At 39.2% G+C, this 23083-nt stretch overlaps 1 protein-coding gene across 1 annotated transcript in view; it reads right to left on the bottom strand.

The window, feature by feature from the left end:
- LOC136884554 (serine protease snake) overlaps positions 1–23083 on the bottom strand; it is a 62946-nt gene that overhangs the window by 4465 nt on the left and 35398 nt on the right. The window contains exons 3-6 of the mRNA XM_067156810.2: positions 15985–16085; positions 11942–12063; positions 9253–9515; positions 2253–2428 (exon numbers count right to left, since the gene is read on the bottom strand). Coding sequence (XP_067012911.2) covers positions 2253–2428; positions 9253–9515; positions 11942–12063; positions 15985–16085 — 662 coding nt within the window. The remainder of the gene's footprint in view (positions 1–2252; positions 2429–9252; positions 9516–11941; positions 12064–15984; positions 16086–23083) is intronic.

Below are 23083 nucleotides of genomic sequence, written 5' to 3'. Positions count from 1 at the left end.
AAGAAATCGATGTTTTAACTTTTCCTCCTTCGAAAAGGAATTATTCATCATATTGGTCATGTAATCCAAAGCTAAGAACAGGAAATCTTCTTTTTCAGACCCCTATCATCCTTTCTATGCAATTCTGTCCCCTGATGTGCGCTACGTTGAAACGGTTTTGAGGTCTTCCTGTATGATATAAGTACGGGGTTAAAAGATACTTTCTTAGTGGGTATACACAATCACCTACCAAAATCTCTTCGTTAATTGTCCCCAGTTCAATCTGTGCTCTGAGTTATTAAATATTGTACTGTCGTGTACAAAACCAGTCCACCAGCAACTATATAGCTGATTTGAAAGTTGTGATCACTAATCACTTGAACATTAACAGACAAGTAATCCCTTGCAATTACCGGTATTACTGATATTTCGACCCTACTGTCTCCAGATTATTGGATCTTATGTGTGTACAATTTATTGCAAATAAAACACCAAGAAAACGGCTTATTTCATAGAAGTCTCGGATAATTTGCTGACGTTCTTCTACTGAAAAGAATGTTACATACATTCTTCTCGCGGATGCTATTGTTGCAGAAACTCGACTAACAACTCTACCAACTGTGTCTTTAGGAATTATAGCATTGCCTCCGACCATTACGTGAAAAGAACCAGTAGCATAAAATCTTAACGTTATCAGTACCTGCAACATTGGAGAAAGATGTCCCTCTTCGCACTCGAATTTCGCCAATAACTCTGCCAACGACTCTATTCGATAAACTATATTTTTGAAAAAATTCGGCATCCGTCGGATTTTCAAACATATTACGTCGCAAACCTCTTCTTCGATCAGGATTGTCGTTTGAAATATCTAAATAGAGCAATTCCGCATCCAAATGGCGATTCACAGCAGCCATTTTGGAACAGGTTACTAAATGTTAGCCATTTAAAACGTGAAACGGGGATGTTCTCTTTAATACGATGTTTACCATATGTTAAATAGGATGTTAAAATGATTTAAGAGCTCGTTAAGTACTAACAGGTCTTTATTAAACCGGGCGTAGGAGCGTAAATATATCATTTCCCCTGCAGCAAGTCACATAAAATTGACCATGACAGAAACATGGACTTTCCAAATGATTCTGATTCTTTCATGGATTGTCCTTATACCTTCTTTACAGTCATCGCGAAAGCTTTGTTAGGCTGATGTACAATCTTACAAACCATCAACAGTTTCTACTGCTAAGCATGAAGTTATGTTCTCCCATAATGATGAAGTTGAGGTAAAGATTCAGAGCAGACTTTTCAATTTCTGCAGTCTATGACTGAAACGAAGTCTCTACAGGGAGGAAAAAACAGAATCAAGAAAAACTTAATAAAGACACCGTTAGAACTTAGTAGCGAAGAGACGGTTGAGGCGCTGGCCTCCTGACCACAACTTGGCAGGCTCGATCCTGGGTCAGTCCGGTGGTATTTAAAGGTGCTCGAATACGTCAGCTTCATGTCGGTAGATTTACTGGCACGTAAAAATCTCATGCGGGACAAAATTCTGGCAATTCGGCGTCTCCGAAAACCGTCAAAAGTAGTTGGTGGGACGTAGAAACAATAACATTATTTATTATTAAGAAGTGAAGAAGAATTCAAAACAATGGTGCATACGATTGAAGCAAGTAATCCACACCTTATTTCGTGCACATGCCTTGTAGTAATTGAATACTATCGAATGTCATGACTCATGAATAGAGCCCGGAATTTTATGCATTAATAGGTTACAATGCAAACTTACTGAAGCGAGAAGCAAGTATAGCCTACCATCACAACGATTATGCTATGGGGTTTGCATAAACATTAGGGGGTACAGCCCATCAGAACCCCTAAAATTTATGTTACTCTTTCTACATTACGGAAGAGCGGGTGGCCGACATTTACTAATAACCAAATTAGTTTGCAATCTAACCTATTACCGCATGAAAATCCGGGGTTTACTCATGAGCAATCCAGATCAGAAAGATGTAATTCCTTAAAAGTAGTACAATAGCCTATCATGGATACGTTCCCTGTGACTTCTATTATAAGTTTCCTTGCGTTTTGCCACATAACTTCCTAAGGGTGGAAATAGTGCCTTTTGAACATACACTTCTCATATTTTGTCAAACTGCACTCAACGTAGAACAGTCTAGAAAACATTCTCCTGAGCTTGACTTCCTCTACAATTTAACAGTCAATCTGCTTTAGCAATGAGAACTATCTCACCCTCAATTATGTTGTGTACTCACCGTGCAGGTATCCTTGCTGCCGTCCAGCTCGCCAGCACACAGATAGACGTTTCTGATCAGAAGGCCGTTATTCACGTAACCTAAGAAATCGTCCTTTTCATAGATCTCCTCGCAGTAGGGCCGAGAGATGAATTTGAGATCAGCCTTACGCAGAACCTTCTTCTCTTGAACGCCGTCTTCAATCAAAAGGAACAGGATTATTATTATTATTATTATTATTATTATTATTATTATTATTATTATTATTATTATTATTATTATTATTATTATTATTACAAATCTTCCTGAAACAGGTACAGGCTACCTAAAACATAGAGTAACGTAAGATTTAAAAAAAATATCCTTAATGGTTCAGTTACAAAAGAAATCAGCTTATATAAGGATAACTCAGGAGATACTAGACCTGATCGATGAACGATAATAATAATAATAATTTCCTGTGGCTATTTCTATCCGAGTGCAACTCTTGTAAGGCAGACCATCCGATGAGGGTGGGCGGCATCTGCCATGTGTAGGTAACTGCGTGTTATTGTGGTGGAGAATAGTGTTATGTGTGGTGTGTGGTGTGTGGTGTGTGAGTTGCAGGGATGCTGGGGACAGCACAAACAACCACCTCCCGGGCCACTGGAATTAACCAATTAAGGTGGAAATCCTCGACCCGGCCGGGAATCGAACCCGGAACCCCTCCGAAATGAAGGCTAGTACGCTGGCTATTCAGCCAACGAATCGGACATCGATGAACGATGAAAATACTAGAATGCAAAAGATGAAGAGGGCAGAAAAGAATACAGGCGATTAAAGAACGAAGTAGATAGGAAGGTAAGGACAGCTAAGGAAGAATGGCTGAAAGAGAAGCGCAGGGATGTTGAAGGTTGTATGGTCCTAAGAAAAGTAGATGCTGCATGCAGGAAAATCAAGGAAACCTTTGGAGAAATGAAAACTAGGTGTATGAATATTAAGAGCTCAGATGGGAAACCACTTCCAGAGAAAGACGACAAGGCAGAAAGATATCCAACAGTTGTATCAAGATAGAGATGTAGATGATATGGTTCTGGAACAAGAAGAGGCTGTTGATGCTCATGGAATGCGAGACCCAATTTTGAGGTCAGAATTGACAGAGCTTTGAGAGACCTAAATAGGAGCAAAGCACCTGGAACTAATGACATTCACTCTGAGTTACTGACTGCTTTAGGAAAAATCAGCATGGCGATGTTATTCCTATCAGTGTGTAAGATGTGTGAGACAGGGGAAGTGCCTTCCCATTTTCGGCAGAATGTTAATACATCTATTCCCCAGAAAGCCGGTGGTGACAAATGTGAAAACTACCACATCATTAGTTTAGTATCTCACACCTGCATAATTTTAACACTTAATTTTTACAGAAGAATAGTACGACAAATTGAAACTGTGTTGGGAGAAGATCAATTTGACTTCAGAAGAAATGTAGGAACACGTTAAGCAGTCCTGACTTTACGTTTGATCTTAGAGGATCAAATTAATGAGGACAAGCCCACGTAGATGGTGTTCGTAGATCTAGAAAAGGCTTTCGATAATGTTTAACTGGACGAAACTATTTGAGATTCTGAAAGTGACCGGGATCACATACCGTGAAAGAAGAATTATCTATAATCTGTAAAAAAAATCAGTCTGCAGTGATACGAATTCAAAGCTAAGAAAGGTAAGAAGCAATCCAAATCCGATATAATACCCGTTATCCGAGATACAGTAATGTTGTTGGTGAATACAAATGTAACCGTTATCTCGTTTTTCTTATATTTAACTCAAAGAGAAAAGCTTTTACTCGTGTTGGTGAATACGGCCTAAGCGTACAGTTGGCTGTTTGGATCTAAATAACTTAATTTCACCAAGCAGTTTAGTAATACATACAGCAAGGTCATAAGCTTTAGCTAAGCTAATAATTAGAGCCCAGATTTCCATGCAAATGCATGTTCCTAAATAAGCTGGTTACACTTCTGAAACTTTGCAAATATTCGTTTTATGACTAAACAATTCCAAACAACCGTACTTTTTCCGTGCATGTTTGCATGTTTTGGCCTTTTTGGGAGAAAATTCATGCATAATGCATATTTTGAAGATTTTGGATTTAGTAGCGCATTTATATTGTATTATATGACTTTTCTTCTGACTTTGACGCATATTTTATGTTAATTTGCATGATAGTGCCTTTTTCTGAATATGGATTTGCAGAATTTGGAACCGTACATCCACGTTATTTGTTTATTACTGAGAGAGAAACAAAATGTATTCTTTGTATATTATTCTTGGTATATTACTTCACAACCAAAGTTAGATGCATAGAGGTGATATAATACAGTTAGCCAAGCACGTTCTTTTCTGTTGCTTGAATAAACATTGACATAAACGGGAAGGCCACCCGTTGACCTCTCTAATCCTTAGAAATAAGGTATCCCAGTAAAAACTAACCGTAAATTTGGGGTTACTAAATGTTATTTCTTTTTTCGTCTATGTTAGACGAAGATATCAAAACTTCAATCACACTTCTGTAACGCCGCGTTTCTGAGATAGCAGCTTACAAACCTTGGTTTTGCACTGAATCCTGTTTTCTTTTCCTGAAATTATCTACCCCGAACTCCAAACTCTCACTGTTCACACGTCTCAGGCCAAAATAATTATGAAAAGAAGAGAGTTGGATAGCAGAACGCTTACACGCTTCAAATTGCAATTTAGTGTTGGACTATGCTGTGAAGTGTTGGCATCATGCAACATGTTAAAAGTATACGAAGAGACATCGTGTCTAAATGGATTGAGGTAAGGAATTTTCGGAAAGAGATAACTTAAGATATACTTCGTCCTAAATGTCTTCATTTAAGTATGAACCTGTCACTTCTTGTGACGTTGAAAGTTCATTTTCCGTGTTCAGCAATGTTCTGTCAGATAAACGAATGAACTTAAATGAAGAAAATATGGAGAAATTAGTTGTTGTACAATGTTTCAAACGGAAGTGAAAATATAACAATGTGGAACTAAATTTTTATAGTGCATATTTTCCACTTGATTGTGCATGTTTCGTCATTTGATGTTGCATGAATGCATGCATATTTCGAGACTTGATAGTGCATGGAAATCCGGGCTCTACTAATAATTAATTACAAGTCATCCACTAAGGCCTTGAAGTAGGTGTGCTAGCACAGGTGGTAAAGTTGTACTAAGCCATAAATAATAGTGTAATGCCAAAGGAATGGAAGGAATCTATAATAATACCAATTTATAAAGGAAAGGGTGATAAAAGGAAACCTGAGAACTACAGACCAATCAGCCTGACCAGTGTAGTTTGTAAAATAATGAAGAGTTTAATAGCAAAGTACACCAGTGGGATATGTGATCATAAAAATTTGTTCATGAGGAACCAGTATGGATTTAGAAAGAAATTTTCTTGTGAGGCACAACTGGTGGGATTTCAGCAGGACATATCGGATCAGTTGGATTTAGGAGGCCAGTTAGATTGCATAGCCATAGATCTTTCCAAAGCCTTTGATAGAGTAGAACATGGAATATTATTAAAGAAATTGGAGGGAATAGGATTGAAAGTAAGGGTTATACGTTGGATAAGAACATTTATAAATTCAAGGGTTCAGAAAGTCAAAGTAGGAAATCATTTATCACAGGAAGAGAAAGTTTGGAAGGGAATTGCACAGGGTAGGATAATCGGTCCGTTACTTTTCTTAATATACGTAAATGATTTAGGGAATAATATAACATCAAAAATAAGATTGTATGCAGATGACATAATTGTTCATAGGGAAATAAATAACATTGACGATTGTTCAGAATTACAAAGGGACCTTGAGAGTATCCAACAATGGGTTGAAGAGAATAATATGAAGGTTAATGGAGGCAAATCAACTGTTACAATATTTACAAACAGGAGCTTTAAAACTGAATTTGTATATACTTTGAATGAGGTAGTTATCCCAAAAGATGGCAAGTGCAAATACTTAGGTGTGAGATTTGAAAGTAATTTGCACTGGAAGGGTCATGTGGATGACATTGTTGGGAAAGCATACAGATTATTACATGTCATAATGAGGCTACTTAAAGGATGCAACAAAGAATTAAAAGAAAAAAAGTTACTTACGTATGGTTCGTCCATTATTGGAATATGCAAACAGTGTTTGGGATCCTCACCAAGAATATCTAATAAAAGAAATAGATGGTGTGCAGAGGAAAGCAGCAAGATTTGTAACAGGGTATTTCAGGAGAAAGAGTAGTGTATCAGAAATGTTAGAAGAACGTGGATGGGAAACTTTAAGTAAGCGAAGGGAGGACTTATAGGATTATATAGAGCCTGTATAGGAGAAGAATCATTGGGAGAAACCCGTGAGAGGCTTCAGTTGGAAAATAATTATATCGGCAGGACTGACCACTGTATAAAATTAGAAGGAATTTTAGCAGAAGCGATGGGGTAAATTTTCATTCATTGGGAAGGGCGTGAAGGAGTGGAACAGTTTACCAGGGGTAGTGTTTGATCCTTTTTCCAAAATCTGTACAGATATTCAAGAAGAGAATAAACAGCAACAGAGAAAATTAATGAAATGTTAGAGGACCTGTGCAGATTATTGTAAATAAAAAATGTGTGTGAATAAATTAATTCCATCCCCTGGTCTATGGAGACTGGACAGCCGAAGTAAGGGACTGCCTGTAAGGGTGAAGTACAGTGGGGACTTCGAGGGCCCTGGGACCGCAACGATCGCTGTGAAGGCCCTTCAGGAACTCTGAAAAGCGGTGGCAAAAGAGGCTGTGGTTAAGACGCAGCAGGTCGTTATACTACTTAGGTTCCAAAATGGGTAAAAAATAATAAGTAAATAAATGCCATAAATTTTAATCTTATACCAGTTGTATAGTATTATTTGAAGTAATTCCACATACTGTATATGAGTTGACTATGTTTGCAAGTACAGGAGATATTATAAGTAGAATTTTGTAAACAATATAAATTTATAAAAGGATGACCTGTGTGTTTAATAGAAAAACACTGTAAGTGTAAATTATATAATATTGTATTCTAGGAAAATCTCTTCTTCTCTTGTTAATTTAAAATTTAGTGCTTGACAATAGCGTACCATTTGCCACCGAAGTGGACACCTCATTTGGAAATCAATTGATTTTGATTTGATTTAAAGTTTTGGAAATCAAAGATAACACCGTGACGAGGAACGTACCCAAGATTATGCATTAAAACGTCCTAGATGGATAAAAAGAACACGGCTGCATTACTTTTAATGCAGAATTAAGGAATACCGCCTTATTTTTTAGTAATATATGTTTTCTTATTCTCTATGATGTTAATGCTTTCTACCACCTAATTCAATAACAATTCCCTCTTTTGGAATGAAGTGAAGAAAGGCTGCAATTTTTTCCTTAAATGTTTATATTGAACAGGTGGTAAAGGAAATCAAAGAGGAATTTGGGAAGCGAATCACAATCCAAGGAGAGGAAATCAAAACTCTAAGATTTGCTGATGATATTGTTATTTTATCTGAGACTGCAGAAGATCTACGGAAATTGGTGAATGGTATAGACAAGTGTTTTAGGTGAAGAGTTCAAGATGAGAGTGAATAAGTCCAAAACAAAAGTAATGGAGTGCAGTCGAACGAAGTCAGGTGATGCAGAAAATATTAGATTAGGAAATGAAGTCTTAAAGGAAGTAGATGAATATTGTTACTTGGACAGTAAAATAACTAAGGATGTCAGAAGTGAGGAGGCCATAAAATGCAGAGTAACACAAGCAAGGAAGAGCTTTCTTAAGAAAAGAAATTTGCTCACTTCAAATATTGAAATAGGAACTAGAGAGATGTTTTTGAAGACTTTCGTCTGGAGCGTGGCATTGTATGGAAATGAAACATGGACGATAAGTAGCTCAGAAAGAAAGAGAATACAGGCTTTTAAAATGTGGTGTTCAATAAGAATGCTGAAGGAGAGAGAGATCCAGTTATCAATGAAGAGATACTGAATCGAATTGGTGAGAGGAGATCGATTTGGCTAAATTTGACGAGAAATAGAATGATAGAACACATCTTACGACATCCAGGACTTGTGAAGTTGGTTTCTGAGGGAAGTGTAGGGGGAAAGAACGGTAGGGGTATATCAAGGTGTGTGCGTTTGAGTCATCAGTCCATAGACTGGTTTGATGCAGCCCTCCATGCCACCCTATCCTGTGCTAACCTTTTCATTTCTACGTAACTATTGCATCCTACATCTGCTCTAATCTGTTTGTCATATTCATACCTTGGTCTACCCCTACCGTTCTTACCACCTACACTTCCTTCAAAAACCAACTGAACAAGTCCTGGGTGTCTTAAGATGTGTCCTATCATCCTATCCCTTCTTCTCGTCAAATTTAGCCAAATCGATCTCCTCTCACCAATTCGATTCAGTATCTCTTCATTCGTGATTCGATCTATCCATCTCACCTTCAGCATTCTTCTGTAACACCACATTTCAAAAGCTTCTATTCTCTTTCTTTCTGAGCTAGTTATCGTCCATGTTTCACTTCCATACAATGTCACGCTCCACACAAAAGTCTTCAAAAACATCTTTCTAATTCCGATATCAATGTTTGAAGTGAGCAAATTTCTTTTCTTAAGAAAGCTCTTCCTTGCTTGTGCTAGTCTGCATTTTATGTCCTCCTTACTTCTGCCATCGTTGGTTATTTTACTACCCAAGTAACAATATTCATCTACTTGCTTTAAGCCTTTCCTAATCTAATATTTCCTACATCACCGGCCTTCGTTCGACTGCACTCCATTACTTTTGTTTTGGACTTATTTATTTTCATCTTGTAAGGTGTGAATATAATAAGCAGATTAGGATGCAGCAGTTACGTAGAAATGAAAAGGTTACCACAGGATAGGGTGGCATGGAGAGCTGCATCAAACCAGTCTGATGATTCACACAACGACAACTTCAAAATGAGACATTTCTTTTCTGTTCGATTGCACCTGTAATAATTACTACTCACACTCATTGGATGTCTTCCCCCATCCCGCCACGACCCCGCCACTCGCTGGGATAATCGACTCGGTGTGGAGACAGGCAGGTCGTACGGCTGGTGTGAATGTTGCGGCTCGCGCCAGTCGTAACAGCGCCACGTTGTGGTACGACTCTGCCTTCTTGCTCTTCCACAAACGGTGGATCTTCTGGATGGGGATCTCCTGAGCATACTCGTCACCCTCCGGGCTGTTCAAGTCCACGTCGCCGAGTCTCACACGGCGTGGACGACCGCTGAAACAGGAAGATTTCTCGAATAATATTAATAATAGGAATTATTTATGAGCTTTTGGGCTTATGCCATATCAAGAAAACAAAGTGAAACTCTTTAGGTTTCGCAGAGAATTTTGCTCTGCGTGTTCAGAAGAAAATCTCCACTATTCACGAGAAATACTTTTACAATAATGAGGCTTTGAATTTAAGAATGCTTTACTGTTGGAGAGCTGTAGTGGTACGCTCGTTCGTCAACAGGTGGCTCGCTGTACGCTGGCACAGCGCTCCAAGCGGGAGCTGACGAAAACATTGAACTCCAATTAAGATGTTCTATCACACCGTGTGGGCATGAGAAGTATCAGGGATGGATGTAGTAGAAGCACATCATAATTCATCCTCCACATACATTCTTTCCATTCTTCAGCTCCGTTCTATTCTACCTTGGTGTCCTTTTGTTGCATTTTATTTTAATTTATTAGTTTCTATTTCTTCTATTTATGTCCAGAAATAGCAGTGTCGTTTTTCTTATTGTTTCTGTTATATTTCTCCCATGTATTTGAATTTCTTTACTATCTCTTTCTTAATCTATTTTCCCTCGGACTCAGCAAGGGATCTGGCCTCTATCACCTCATGGCCAGCGTCCTGGAGTTTCATACTCTGGGTTGGGGGATAAAACTGGGGAGGACATCCAGTATCTCTCCCAGGCGGCCTCACCTGCTATGCTAAACAAGGGCCTTGTTGGGGGATGGCAAGACTGGACGGGATAGACAAGGAAGAGAGACGGAAGCGGCCGTGGCCTTAAGTTACGTACCATCCCGGCATTTGTGTGGAGGAGAAGTGGGAAACCACGGAAAACCACTTCCAGGATTACTGAGGTGGGAATCGAACCCACCTCTACTCAGTTGACTTCCCGAGGCTGAGTGGACCCCGTTCCAGCCCTCGGACCACTTTTCAAATTTCGTGGCACAGCCGGGAATCGAACCCGGGCCTACGGGGGTGGCAGCTAATCACACTAACCACTACACCACAGAGGCGGACTTCTTTACTATCTCTTATTTTATTAGATAGTCGCTTTTATAACCTATTAGACAGTGATAATAAAAATGAAAACCTACAACCTGTTTTCCAGTCATTGACCTGGTCAGGGAAGGAATGAATGAATCATATGTAGGCTATTAGTACGATGGGGTCACCACTCCCAAAGTGACTGATAGATGCTATGAAATGAGAATGGAGAGTGTTGCTGGAATGAAAGATGACAGGGAAAACCGTAGTACTCGGAGAAAAACCTCTGCTTTGTCCAGCATAAATCTCACATGGAGTGACCGGGATTTGAACCACGGTATCCAGCGGTGAGAGGCCGACGTGCTGGCGACTGAGTCACGGAGGCTTCAGCCAGTGATAATATATATTGAAACATTGCAACTCTATATTTTGAGAAGTTATAACATAAATAAATAAATAAATAAATAAATAAATAAATAAATAAACCACATCTGTAAATATTTTCAAACTATGCAATTTTTTTAATGATAGTTTTTCGTGGCGTCGACCCCTGTGGATCTTTTGCCACTACTTGCACCATATGATATGAACTTGTGTGTAATTGGAATTGCGAAAGTGTAGAGTGTTGAATGTGTGGAAAGGAACATTAAAGACGACACAAACACCCAGTCTCCAGGTCAGGAATATTAATCATTTACAATTAAAAACCCCTGTTCCAGCCGGGCATCGAACCCTGGGCCGTCGGGTGACAGGCGGGCGCGTTGCCCCCTACACCGCGGGGTTGGACAACTACCGTATGCCATTACTTAAGAAATTGTACTTTCTCAACATTTCTAAACGCAACTCAGTTCTTTGTTCCTCCCTTTCAGACCGTGTACGCACAATTGTGCGGGTTCGTATTTTAGTTATCCCTGAGCGTATTTGATGTTTTTTCGGCGCTAGACCGGACTGCAGTGAGTGTGCGGGACACGTGGCGTGTATTTCAATTGCTTTTAGTATGCGCTTGACCGCCAGGGCAAAGGAAGAGTTTAAAATGCACAGTTGATCGGCGGGATGGCAGGAAGCAGTAGTACCAAAAGTAAGTATTTATTGCGTTTATATTAATCTAGAAGCTTTACTGAATAACGGAATATATTCAATGAAGTGTGTACATTGGTTAGTGAACGTAAATTTTGAAGATACATCATCGTATGTGATACGAGGTTTTGAATTTTGATACGCACAATTGTATGGGTCCTGTTTTTCGAATGTTAGTTTTTATTTTGTAAAATAAACTATCAATATGTGTATTGAGGAGCATTTTAGTCAGTTTTTAACATACAAACAAAAATTCACACCTCCAGTTTTCTTTCAGGTCTGAAAGGGATAAACCAGAACCCTCCTTTTCCAGTAATCGCGACGGTAGAGGGCTGGTCTACTGACACATTACTGCCTTAACTTACGTTCCCCTGGCGCCAGTCGCGCACACATGTTCGGTGAGGACGAACAATTCACTGATGAGGCTTCCTGCACACAACCAGCGCAACTCTCGAGAACCGAACGTCAACTTGTAGCCAAGAGCAGCCTGAAACAAGAAACAGACATTGTTCGTAGTCCACATGTACACAAGGTTTATATTTCTACAGTCAATAATTCATGTACTGGCACCTACAGCGTAGGCAACACGGCATACACTCACGTACTGTACCTCTAATACCTAAAGGTGAGTTCTGACAGCTAGTGCTGGAATGAAGAGCATTGCACGTGCCATTTCACGATGTTGCCACATAGCAGCATTTCTTTCTCTTACCCATCGCTTCCGGCTCACTTGTTCATTCAGGCCACTGTGTTCTGTTGTAGATTACCTGGCCAGACTGTGACTGACTTGGTCTCTTGTTCCGTTAACTTTAACAGGGGCCGGGCTGATAAGCTCAGACAGTAGAGCGCTGGCCTTCTGATCCCAACTTAGCAGGTTCGATCCTGGCTCAGTCCGGTGGTATTTGAAGGTGTTCAAGTACGTCAGCCTCATGTCGATAGATTTACTGGCACGTAGAAGAGCACCTACGGGATTAAATTTTGACAAATCGTTGTCTCCGAATACCGTAGAAGTAGTTGACATGACGTAAAATCAAAAACATTATTATTCTTTAACAGGGGTCACAGTAATTTTGCTAACTCCAAGAGCTTTGGCAGTGCGTTCCTGGACTCATAGGAATGGAATTAAGGGAATATTCCTTTCTGAAAAACTCGTAGCCTTCTCTTCAAAGAATTCCCTTGCGGTACGTATCATTTCTCTTCCTTGGTGATAAATTGTCGCACCACGGCCGGCGGTATTTTCTTCACGAGGTGGACGAGTCCTGCGCCTTCCTCTCCCGCGAGGAGTATACGTCGTACTCCAAACACATATTTAAATACAATTATTGTACGTAATTAGTACCGTTAGATTAATATCGTCAGATACTTACTAACGGCCACAAAACAGAAGCAGAAATAGAATGCCACTCATACTGAACTGCTTGCGACAAGATCTAACTCAGAAGCGAGACATTAACAACTCCAAGTAAGACGACCTGGCCACAAGATTTATCTCCATGGCAACCGCAGTCGCCCCACCCTCGTTTCCATGGCAAACATACCCCCCACTTCCTTTACCCCGCCCCGGCAGGCAGTTAACGGACCTCCCTCCAAGGATTCAACTTTAGATATTAGAGGTATACATTCAATAACTTCTTGGACTGGTGCCTACAGTGTAGGCAACACAGTGCACAGCTATGTACGTACTACAGTCTATATGTTCGTGGACTGCCGCCTACAGTGTAGGCAACACAATGTACAGCTAAGTACGTACTAGTCAATAACTTCTTGGACTGGCGCCTACAGTGTAGGCAACACACTGTACAGCTATGTACGTACTACAGTCTATATGTTCGTAGACTGGCGCTAAAAGTTCAAGAATTACATAGTATTTTGACTGCCTTTTCACATCTTCTTCCCGTCGTGGTGATCCAGACGATGTAGACTTGATCATCTCAAACGTTTCGCTAGCGGATTTGCCTACTTTGGCAGAACGTAACATTTCCCTGTTTCTCAAACTACGTTATTCTCACGTTACGCCCGCCACTGACATTCAACTACCTTTCATAACACAGACTGTAGGTCTGCTCATACTGTATGCACGCAAATGTCTCTTGCTGGAACTAGCGAGAAACAGTTACGGCGACATCCTATTGTGCAAACTCTACGCTGTAGTGCGCCACAGCGACACTAGACGGGAAGTCCACGAAGTTAATGACACTACTTGGTATTTTCAGAGTTGGGTTTGAACTCACAAATAGGAAAGGGAATGACGGACACAGAATGAGCATACTTACACAACTTGAAATTTATCCGCCTCTGCGGTAGCTGATGTACTCCGCTAGGCATCATTAGCACGGAACGACGCTCACACAGCTTACATTTTAGAGCCTCCCAATAAACTATTAGACGCTCTGCATTGGCGATTTCAGCTTCTTTTGGAATTTTGACAAATGCCCGATCTCACTGAATGCCCCTTTGATCATTTTGAAAGCCATTTATTGCCCATACGCAGCGATATTTTGTGAGGGGAAAAAATATTTTTTACACATTTCAACACCACATCTTTCTCAAATATTCCCCTTTTTACCACCTTTTTCCTCCGTAAGTTTTTGGAAATAACAGAAAAATCAAACGACACCACCACACGACGTACCTCTACGTTGCAGCCCAGATTTACGCTAATTACTAGCCGCGCGGCACGGCGATTTTAGTATCTGAATATGGCGGTGCTACGGCATCACCCAGTGACGTCATACCGAGGTTACAGACTTGTTACTAGTTACAGTGGTTCTAGAAATTATTTTCATTTTAAATGTTTATGTGCCGGGCTGAGTGGCTCAGACGGTTAAGGCGCTGGCCTTCTAACCCCAACTTGGCAGGTTCGATCCTGGCTCAGTCCGGTGGTATTTGAAGGTGCTCAAATACGACAGCCTCGTGTCGGTAGATTTACTGGCACGTAAAAGAACTCTTGCGGGACTAAATTCCGGCACCTCGGCGTCTCCGAAGACCGTAAAAGGCAGTTAGTGGGACGTAAAACAAATAACATTATTAACATTATTATTATTATTATTAAAAGTTTATGTTTTTGAAACACTCACCTGCCTAACAACGATCCCGAGAAACCATAAACAGTGGGATTTTGACCCAACATCTCCCCAATGCAATCTCATAGTAACGTGACCCTAAACGCGCAGTCAATCCGTTCGGGTGCCATTTGGTAATAATAATAATAATAATAATAATAATAATAATAATAATAATAATAATAATAATAATAATAATCGTGTGTTCTCAGATAGCCAGACGCAGACATTCTGAAAATATGTCATTTAGGCAGCCTGCGTACCAATTTTGACATTACGATTATACTGCTGTCTGGCGGCAAAATTGCAATTCTTCTGAATTATTACAATGGCTGGGTTAAAAAAAATTTCGGCTGTGAACGTCGGCGTCCCTGATGGTTTTCCATGGCCTCATAATTCCACACCAGACAAATGCTGGGTCTAATTAAGACCACGGCTGCTTCCTTTCTAATCCCTGCCCTTTCCCAACCCTAAGTTGCCAAAAGCCTTCCGACATTAAAGCATTAGCATAAAAGAAATATAGATCTCTTGAGCATGACATCCCCATGGTGCAACACTTTACTGTTGGATCAGGACATGATCCATCCAGAAAAGCAGAGTAATGGGAAACCTATGAAGATGATGATGTAACTGACAGACACGTGTGTATCTTTGTACCACTTGAAGACTAAACAGAGATCAAAACGCTATTTATAAAAGCCAAGAGGCTAGGCTGACGAGCAGAACAGATCAACTTGAATCAGACCGGGAAAAGACAGGAGATTAACCGTGTGACTCATCAGAGAAGGGTCATGAACAAGCCGACAAGACCTTCTCAGGATAACTGTAAACACTTGACATGCAGTCACATTATAGATGCTCCATCATATCTCTGGGGAGTTATATATTCCAAAGCTATTTTAAGGTGCACGCCAATGAGATTTTAATTTCATATCTATTAGAACTTCAACGTTAGAATAACAGCCGTAGACTACTAGAGTTTTGTTTCAAAGTACAGTCCCACAGGTTGGAAATTAGGAAGTGAACATACTTCCAACGGAAAAGATTAACTTAAATTAGGGCAGGAAAAGTCGGGAGGTTACGAGTACACCCTTTAGTTCAACTTCTCGCAAATTACGAAAAATGTTGCTAACATGTAAGTTAAAGGATAACTCCAAGATGAAGTATCGGCAGGTAGTGTCTATTCGCCGTATGAGTGGGAACACAGAATATAACCTAACAATTAGAAACTAATCATAAGTCACTAGTCTGAGGAGTCATTGGGGAGAAACGGTAAGATATTCCCAATAAGGACCAACATTAAGTGATACTATTGCTCTGAACGTGTCGTATACATTGAAACTTACCATGTGAGGGAATTCTGTAGGCAGAGCTTCGTTGCTTCCATTGAAGGGTCGGAAGCCAGGACATCGCGGCTCCAGGAGACTCTCTGCGTAGTCCCTGCACTCTACAGATAAATAAATAAATAAATAAATAAATAAATAAATAAATAAATAAATAAATAAATAAATAAATAAATAAATAAAATAAATGAATAAAATCAAAAATGTATACGCAAATTAATAATAATTAAAAATTGAAAATATTATAGTTTGTCTGTAGACGAAGGCTTGTTTGTAATACGCTTGTTTCGTAATGTCCACCTTTTCCAATAGATGTCCGCTGAGATTCCATTAATGCCTACTAATATACAATAACTATCTACTGATAATAAATATTGGCCATCACTCCAGTGCCAGATACCTGTGACCATAAATGTGGTAAGTTCAGCAATGACAGGTATTAAACGTAGACTTTCACTGCCACTAAATTACGTACATAATATTATTTTGCACGATGGTAGATATCGGCGGAAGAATCGCGATAGCAAAAATCAGGAAAGGCGTAAGTCAGCGCTGCTCTCCCTCCCAGTACCTTTATAATGTATTCATTGAAGAAGCCGTAAATAAGTTTAAGACAAATACCAGATTAGTAAAAGTAAATGGGCACTATATCCAATGCATTCGATTTGCAGATGACATCGCAATTGTAGCAGACTCCGAAACTAGAATTGTCCAAGGTGCTGAATGTATTGTCATCAGCATTGTCAGATTCACGCTTAAATATTAATGTTAACAAGCTCCCAAGATATTAGGTGTCAGTAAACATCCTGAACGAATTCACACCAACATGAAGCTTACTGACAAGATAGTGGAACAAATCGCCAGTTTCCCTTATCTAGGAAGCCTGATCAGCAATGATAACAGGTGCAGCAAAGAGATCAAAAGGCGAATAGCACTTGTCAAATAGGCGTTTAGTAATAAGTGAAATCTTTTAACCAATGCAAATTTAGATTTTGGAATTAGGAAGAAATGTTGATTTTGTATGAAGTTATAATCAGAGGTCAGGATAGGAAACGACTGGAAGCGTTTGAGGAGTGGGTTTGGAGACGAATGTTACGGATTAAATGGATTGAAAAGAGAACAAACGAAATCGTTCTGCAAGAAATGGAAGCTAAGAGAGATCTGATGCTAACGATACAGAGAAGAAGAGTTAAACTCATTGCCCACATCTTGTGACACAATACCTTTCTTACCAATCTGCTGGAAGGGAAAATGAAGGGGAGGTTGACCGAGGAAATAATTCCATCAAGACTTGGCACAGAATCTTCATTATGGTTCCTGTTATGAAATGAAACGGGGAGCTGAGGACAAAGAACATGGGTTGCACAGACATTGATGATGACGATGAGGATGAATATTATTTTTGGGATATTATCTCGTGTTATAATTATTAAATGCTGATGCGTTTCAATCTTGCAACCAAGACCTTCTCAGAGCAAGGACAATGGAGAATGAAAACCGTTAATGGCAACTTTTACTCCGTAGTAAGTGGACTGAAGGAGCAATGACCATTCAATGAAAGAGGTTGATGAAGTGCTACATCTTAACCCAAAAGACAGATTGCCACGTGATTCACGTCCTTTGAGTCTGACCTTCCTGCCATTCGTACAATCTGTCACGCATAGAAGTGGAAATATTCTCTGAAGACACGCTATCAAGACCGTCTTAACAAAAACCATAAAAGGTATATATTAAAAAGTATATAAAAATATAAAAAAGGTAAAGCTTCTTTCTGGGCCTGAGTTGAGTCAGCGTGTCTGGTCATCCAACCCTCGTCTCGGAAGCTAACACCTAGAACAATGCTCATATCATCCCGTCTTTGAATCATGTTCCTTTCGCAGCAAAGGCTTAGCCCAATCCCCCTCCCAACGGCTCCCCTGTTGTAAGGTGGGGAGACACTCGCCCCTCAGCAGCCCTCTTCTTTTCCCCTCTTCCACAACGGCAACCACTGGTGAACAAGGGGAACTACCGCACGCTGTAGGAAGATCGCAGGTACTTAAGTCTTCGCCAGCCAGAGGAGTCTGCTGTGGCAGAACATGTTATACGTAATGACCATCAAATCATTTTTGATGCAAATTCTGTCTTTTGCAAAGAGAAACTCTTTACTACTAGAATCATTCGTGAAGCGATAGAAATTGCTGAACATCCGAATAATTGTAATAAATAGGAGGGCTATGTACTGAGTAGAACATGGCTACCCTCTATAGTTAAGGGGTCGTATTCAAGAACAAGACTTGAGCGAATACTTTGCGAAGTCTAACCTTGCTCTAAGTCTGTTTCATAAACGCTACTTCCCCAAAGTTGACTTTGGCCGAAGTAGACTTTACGAAGTCCAGATTTTATGAACTGCATTTGAGGTTGGCATTGATGATGTCTGTAATCTATATATATAAAATAGCTTGTCCTGACTGACTGACTGATTCATCATCGCCGAGCCAAAACTACTGGACATAATGAATTGAAATTTTGGAGATACATTCATATTAAGATGTAGGTGCTCGCTAAGAGAGGATATTTGGATATTCCGTTGCTAAGGGGGTGAAAAAGGGGATGAATTTTTAAAATGAGTGTATCTAAATCTCAAAACTTTAAAAGTTTACAAATGTAAAAATTGGTATTTAGAGTCTTCTTTGAAAATAAGGAAACACGTATTTTTTGATTTTCAGAAAATCCCAATAGGACGGGTGAAAAAGGGCGAAAAAGGGGTTGAATGCCTTTAATCAGGATACCGGTACTTATATCTAGAAACTGTAGATATTACAGACCTGAAATTTGGTAGTTTTGATGTCTTTTAAAAATAAAGAAACACGTATTTTTTCGTTTTTGGAAAATCCAATTAATGGGAGCGGGAAAAGGGGGTGAATTTTTAAAATGAGTGTTTCTATATCTCAAAACTTTGAAAGTTTACAGGTGTAAAAATTGATATTTAGAATCTTCATTAAGAATAAGCAAACACGTATTTTTTTGTTTTCGGAAAATTCCAATAGGAGGGGTGGAAAGGGGTGAAAAAGGGTTGAATGCATTTAATGAGGATACTTATATCTCAGAAACTGTAGATATTATAAACCTGAGATTTGGTGTTTTGTATCTCCTTGAAAAATAAAGAAACACGTATTTTTTGTTTGTGGAAAATCCAATTAATCGGGGGGTGAAAAGGGGGTGAATTTTTCAAATGAGTGTATCCTTATCTCAAACCTTGAAAGTTTACAGATGTGAAAATTGGTATTTAGAATCATCATTAAAAATAAAGAAACCTGTATTTTTTTGTTTTCAGAAAATCCCAATAGGACGGGTTTAAAAAGGTGAAAAAGGGGTTGAATGCCTTTAATCAGGATACCGGTACTTATATCTCAGAAACAGTAGATATCACAGACCTGAAATTTGGTACATTTGATCTCTTTTAAAAATAAAGAAATACGTATTTTTTGTTTTTGGAAAATTCAATTAATGGGAGGGGGAAAAGGGGGGTGAATTTTTAAAATGAGTGTATCTATGCTTCAAAACTTTAAAAGTTTGCACATGTAAAAATCGATATTTAGAATCTCCTTTAAAAATAAAGGAACACGTATTTTTTTGTTTTCAGTAAATCCGAACAGGAGGGGTGTAAAAGGGTGAATATTTTTTTTTCGCTAGGGGCTTTACGTCGCTCCGACACAGATAGGTCTTATGGCGACGATGGGATAGGAAAGGCCTAGGAGTTGGAAGGAAGCGGCCGTGGCCTTAATTAAGGTACAGCCCCAGCATTTGCCTGGTGTGAAAATGGGAAACCACGGAAAACCGTCTTCAGGGCTGCCGATAGTGGGATTCGAACCTACTATTTCCCGGATGCAAGCTCACAGCCGCGCGCCTCAACGCGCACGGCCAACTCGCCCGGTAAAGGGTGAATAATGGGTTGAATGCCTTTAATGAGGACACACATATCTCAGAAACTGAAGATATTACAGAACTGAAAATTTGTATATGGGATCTCCTTTGAAAATGAAGGAACACGTCTTTTTTTTTTTTTTTTTTTTTTGGAAATTCCAATTAATTGCGGTTAAACAGGAGTGACATATTGGGGTGAATTTTTTGAAAGACTATATCTACAGAATATCTGAGAAACATAGAATGATACAGACGTAAAAAGTGGTATTTGGAATCTCCTGTAAATGTAAAGAAACATAGAGGATTTGTTTTTGGAAACTCATCTTAAGGGGAACTAACAGAGGGGGTGAAATTTTAAAATGAGAATTTATACAGTATATCTCAAAATAAAAACCTGAACATGTTACAGAAGTGAAAAATGGTATTTTTTATCTCTATTAAAAATAAAGGAACGTGTATTTTTAGTTTTCAGAAATACCCCCTTGGGTGGGGGGTGGTAAAGCGACTGAAAATGGTGTTGAATTCTTTTAATTAGGCTACTGTTATCTCAAAAATGAAGATGTTACAGACGTGAAATATGATATTTGGAATCTGCTTTAAAAGTAAAGAAGCACGCGTTCTCGGAAAATCCAATGAAGGGGGTGGGGGAGGTGAAATAATTGAAAAATTAATTGACTTAATTGTATGAGAATACTTACATCTATTAAAAACTAAATTTGTTAGAGCCTACAGACATGAACATTGGTATTTGGAGCTCCTTTAAAAACAAAGAAAAACGCGTTTTGGGGGGCAAATCATCTTGGGGGCAGGAGTGTAAAGGAGATGAATTCCTTTCACGAGGACACATAAATCAAAAGCTGAAGAAGTTACAGAGTTACAGTCGTGATAATTGGTATTTAGAAGATCCTTTACTATTAAAGAAACAAGTACTTTTTGCCGGAAATTTACTTAGTGGGGGAGGGGAGGGTTTTGAAAGTGAAAAAAAGGGAATTATTTTAATCTCAAAACTGAAGGTAATAGACGTGAACATTAGTGTTTGGAATCTCCTTTAACATAAAGAAACACGTCATCTTTTAGTTTATTTTTTGGGGGGGGGGTTGGCTAAATAAACTTAACGGCGGTGGGGTGTAAAAGGAGGTGAGACCAATTGATTTTACTGTTAATAATGTATTTATAAGGAGCCTCCGTTGCTCAGGCGGCAGCGCGCCGGCCTCTCACAGCTGGGTTCCGTGGTTCAAATCCCGGTCTCTCCATGTGACATTCGTGCTGGACAAAATAAAGGCGGTACAGGTTTTTCTCCGGATACTCCGATTTTCCCTGTCATCATTCACTCCAACAACACTGTCCAATATCATTTCATTTCATTTGTCATCCATTAATCATTGCCCCAGAGGAGTGCGACAGGTTTCGTCTGCCGGCACAATTCCTATTTTCGCCGCTATATCGGGGCTTTATTCATTCCATTTTTGACCCTGTCGAATGACTGGAAATAGGCTGTAGATTTTCAATGCTCTTATTCTCATCATAAACCGATCATATTTAATCTTTCCTGGGTTCGTTTACAAGAGCCATCTTTTCCTTCGGAGAACGTTCTTAGATTACAGTAGATTCTCCTGGCATATAAATAAAAATTTAAACACATTTGAAATAAACGATTGGAATGAGATTGACCGTCCAATTTTTCACCTCCATAATAAGGTCAATAATGCACGGAAGTATATCATTCGTATGGCCAGAAATCCAGCACACTTGCCTACGCGCCACAATGGTGTTGGTCACATTTTCAACAATGACAATGGCAGCAGATGTAATTTAGCGCCAAGTACGGTCTTGCATCTTGCTGTGGGGTCCAGAACATCTATAATAATAATAATAATAATAATAATAATAATAATAATAATAATAATGATGTTCTGGACCGTCGTCAAATGTGCGGACCGCGCTGAAAACGGTTCCTGGACGGGTAATGACTAAGAATGCAGTCCGGCCGCGGGTTCAGTATCGCCAAGGCACCCAAGACGACACCATGCCGGATCTCATGAAGGATTTGACCCATATTAAAAATGCTTATAGGAAAAAATGGCAAAGATTATGGACCCAACTGACCGGGTGGAATACCTGGACTTAGCACGGGAAGTACGAAATCGATTGCTGGAAAGAAAGATTGAAAATGGAAGGAAACTTGCCATAATCTATTAGAAAACGAGTCAGATCACGAATTTTGGCGGATTCTCTCAGAAAACGAGTCAGATCGCGAATTTCGGCGGATTATATATAAAACAATAAGCATTCAATTCTAAATTTCAGTATAATACCGTAGCGAAGCCCGGGTATCTTGCTAGTAATAATATAAAAAAACAAGAGAAGAGAGACTTCCGTCAAGCAATTTTAGTTATTTCTAATGAGGCCTAGCGTATCATAATTTTTCATGGTTTTTTTTCTCAACCAGAGAAGAAAATCAAAAGAGTTTCAGCTTTGAAAAACTGAAGCCTTTTCCTGGCAATCAGTATAGATACCCTGCTAATTATTCTGCTGACAGTTGGCTGGCTTACACAAATCAAGTCATCAGGAACTAGTTGAAAACTGCCGATAACAAAATAATACATTAGGCAAAGATCAGACACTATACCATGGTTATAAAGCCAAAGGGACTATACAGTTCAGAATGTCTGATACTGGATAAGAAAGAAGAAATGAATGAGCTATATAAGAAAGAAAGGAAAATCTTGAGAAAGATTAGGGCCCGTAAAAATAAATTATGGTACATGGAAGAATAGGAGAAATGAAGATCTATAGAGAGGGACAGGGTTCACAGACACCATACGTAAGAGGAGACTGAAATGTTATTGGCACCTCACAAGAATGAACGAGGGTCAACTAACAAAGAAAATGTTTAACTCCATCATCAAATTAAAAGCAACTACTGAATGGGAAGAAGAAACAAGAAAATAGATGGAGAAAGTTGGCATCAATCCAAAATATATCGTTAATACAGATATGTTTCGAGCTAAAATTGATAAATTCAAGGTGTTTGGAAAAATAAAATGAAAAGTCAAAGAACATGTTGTAAGAGGAGAGAAAGAGGAACCACAGCGAAATGATTGAGAAGTTCTGGGAGAAGGCAAAAGGACTAACCAGCAAGTCAAGTGTTTACCGAGATCCAAAATAGGCCAAAGTCGAAGAAAGAAAGAAAGAAAGA

Source organism: Anabrus simplex, chromosome 12 (assembly GCF_040414725.1).
Source record: "Anabrus simplex isolate iqAnaSimp1 chromosome 12, ASM4041472v1, whole genome shotgun sequence".
Taxonomy (NCBI): domain Eukaryota; kingdom Metazoa; phylum Arthropoda; class Insecta; order Orthoptera; family Tettigoniidae; genus Anabrus; species Anabrus simplex.
The sequence above is the reverse complement of the archived record's forward strand: the minus strand, read 5'-3'. Positions and strand labels throughout refer to the sequence as shown.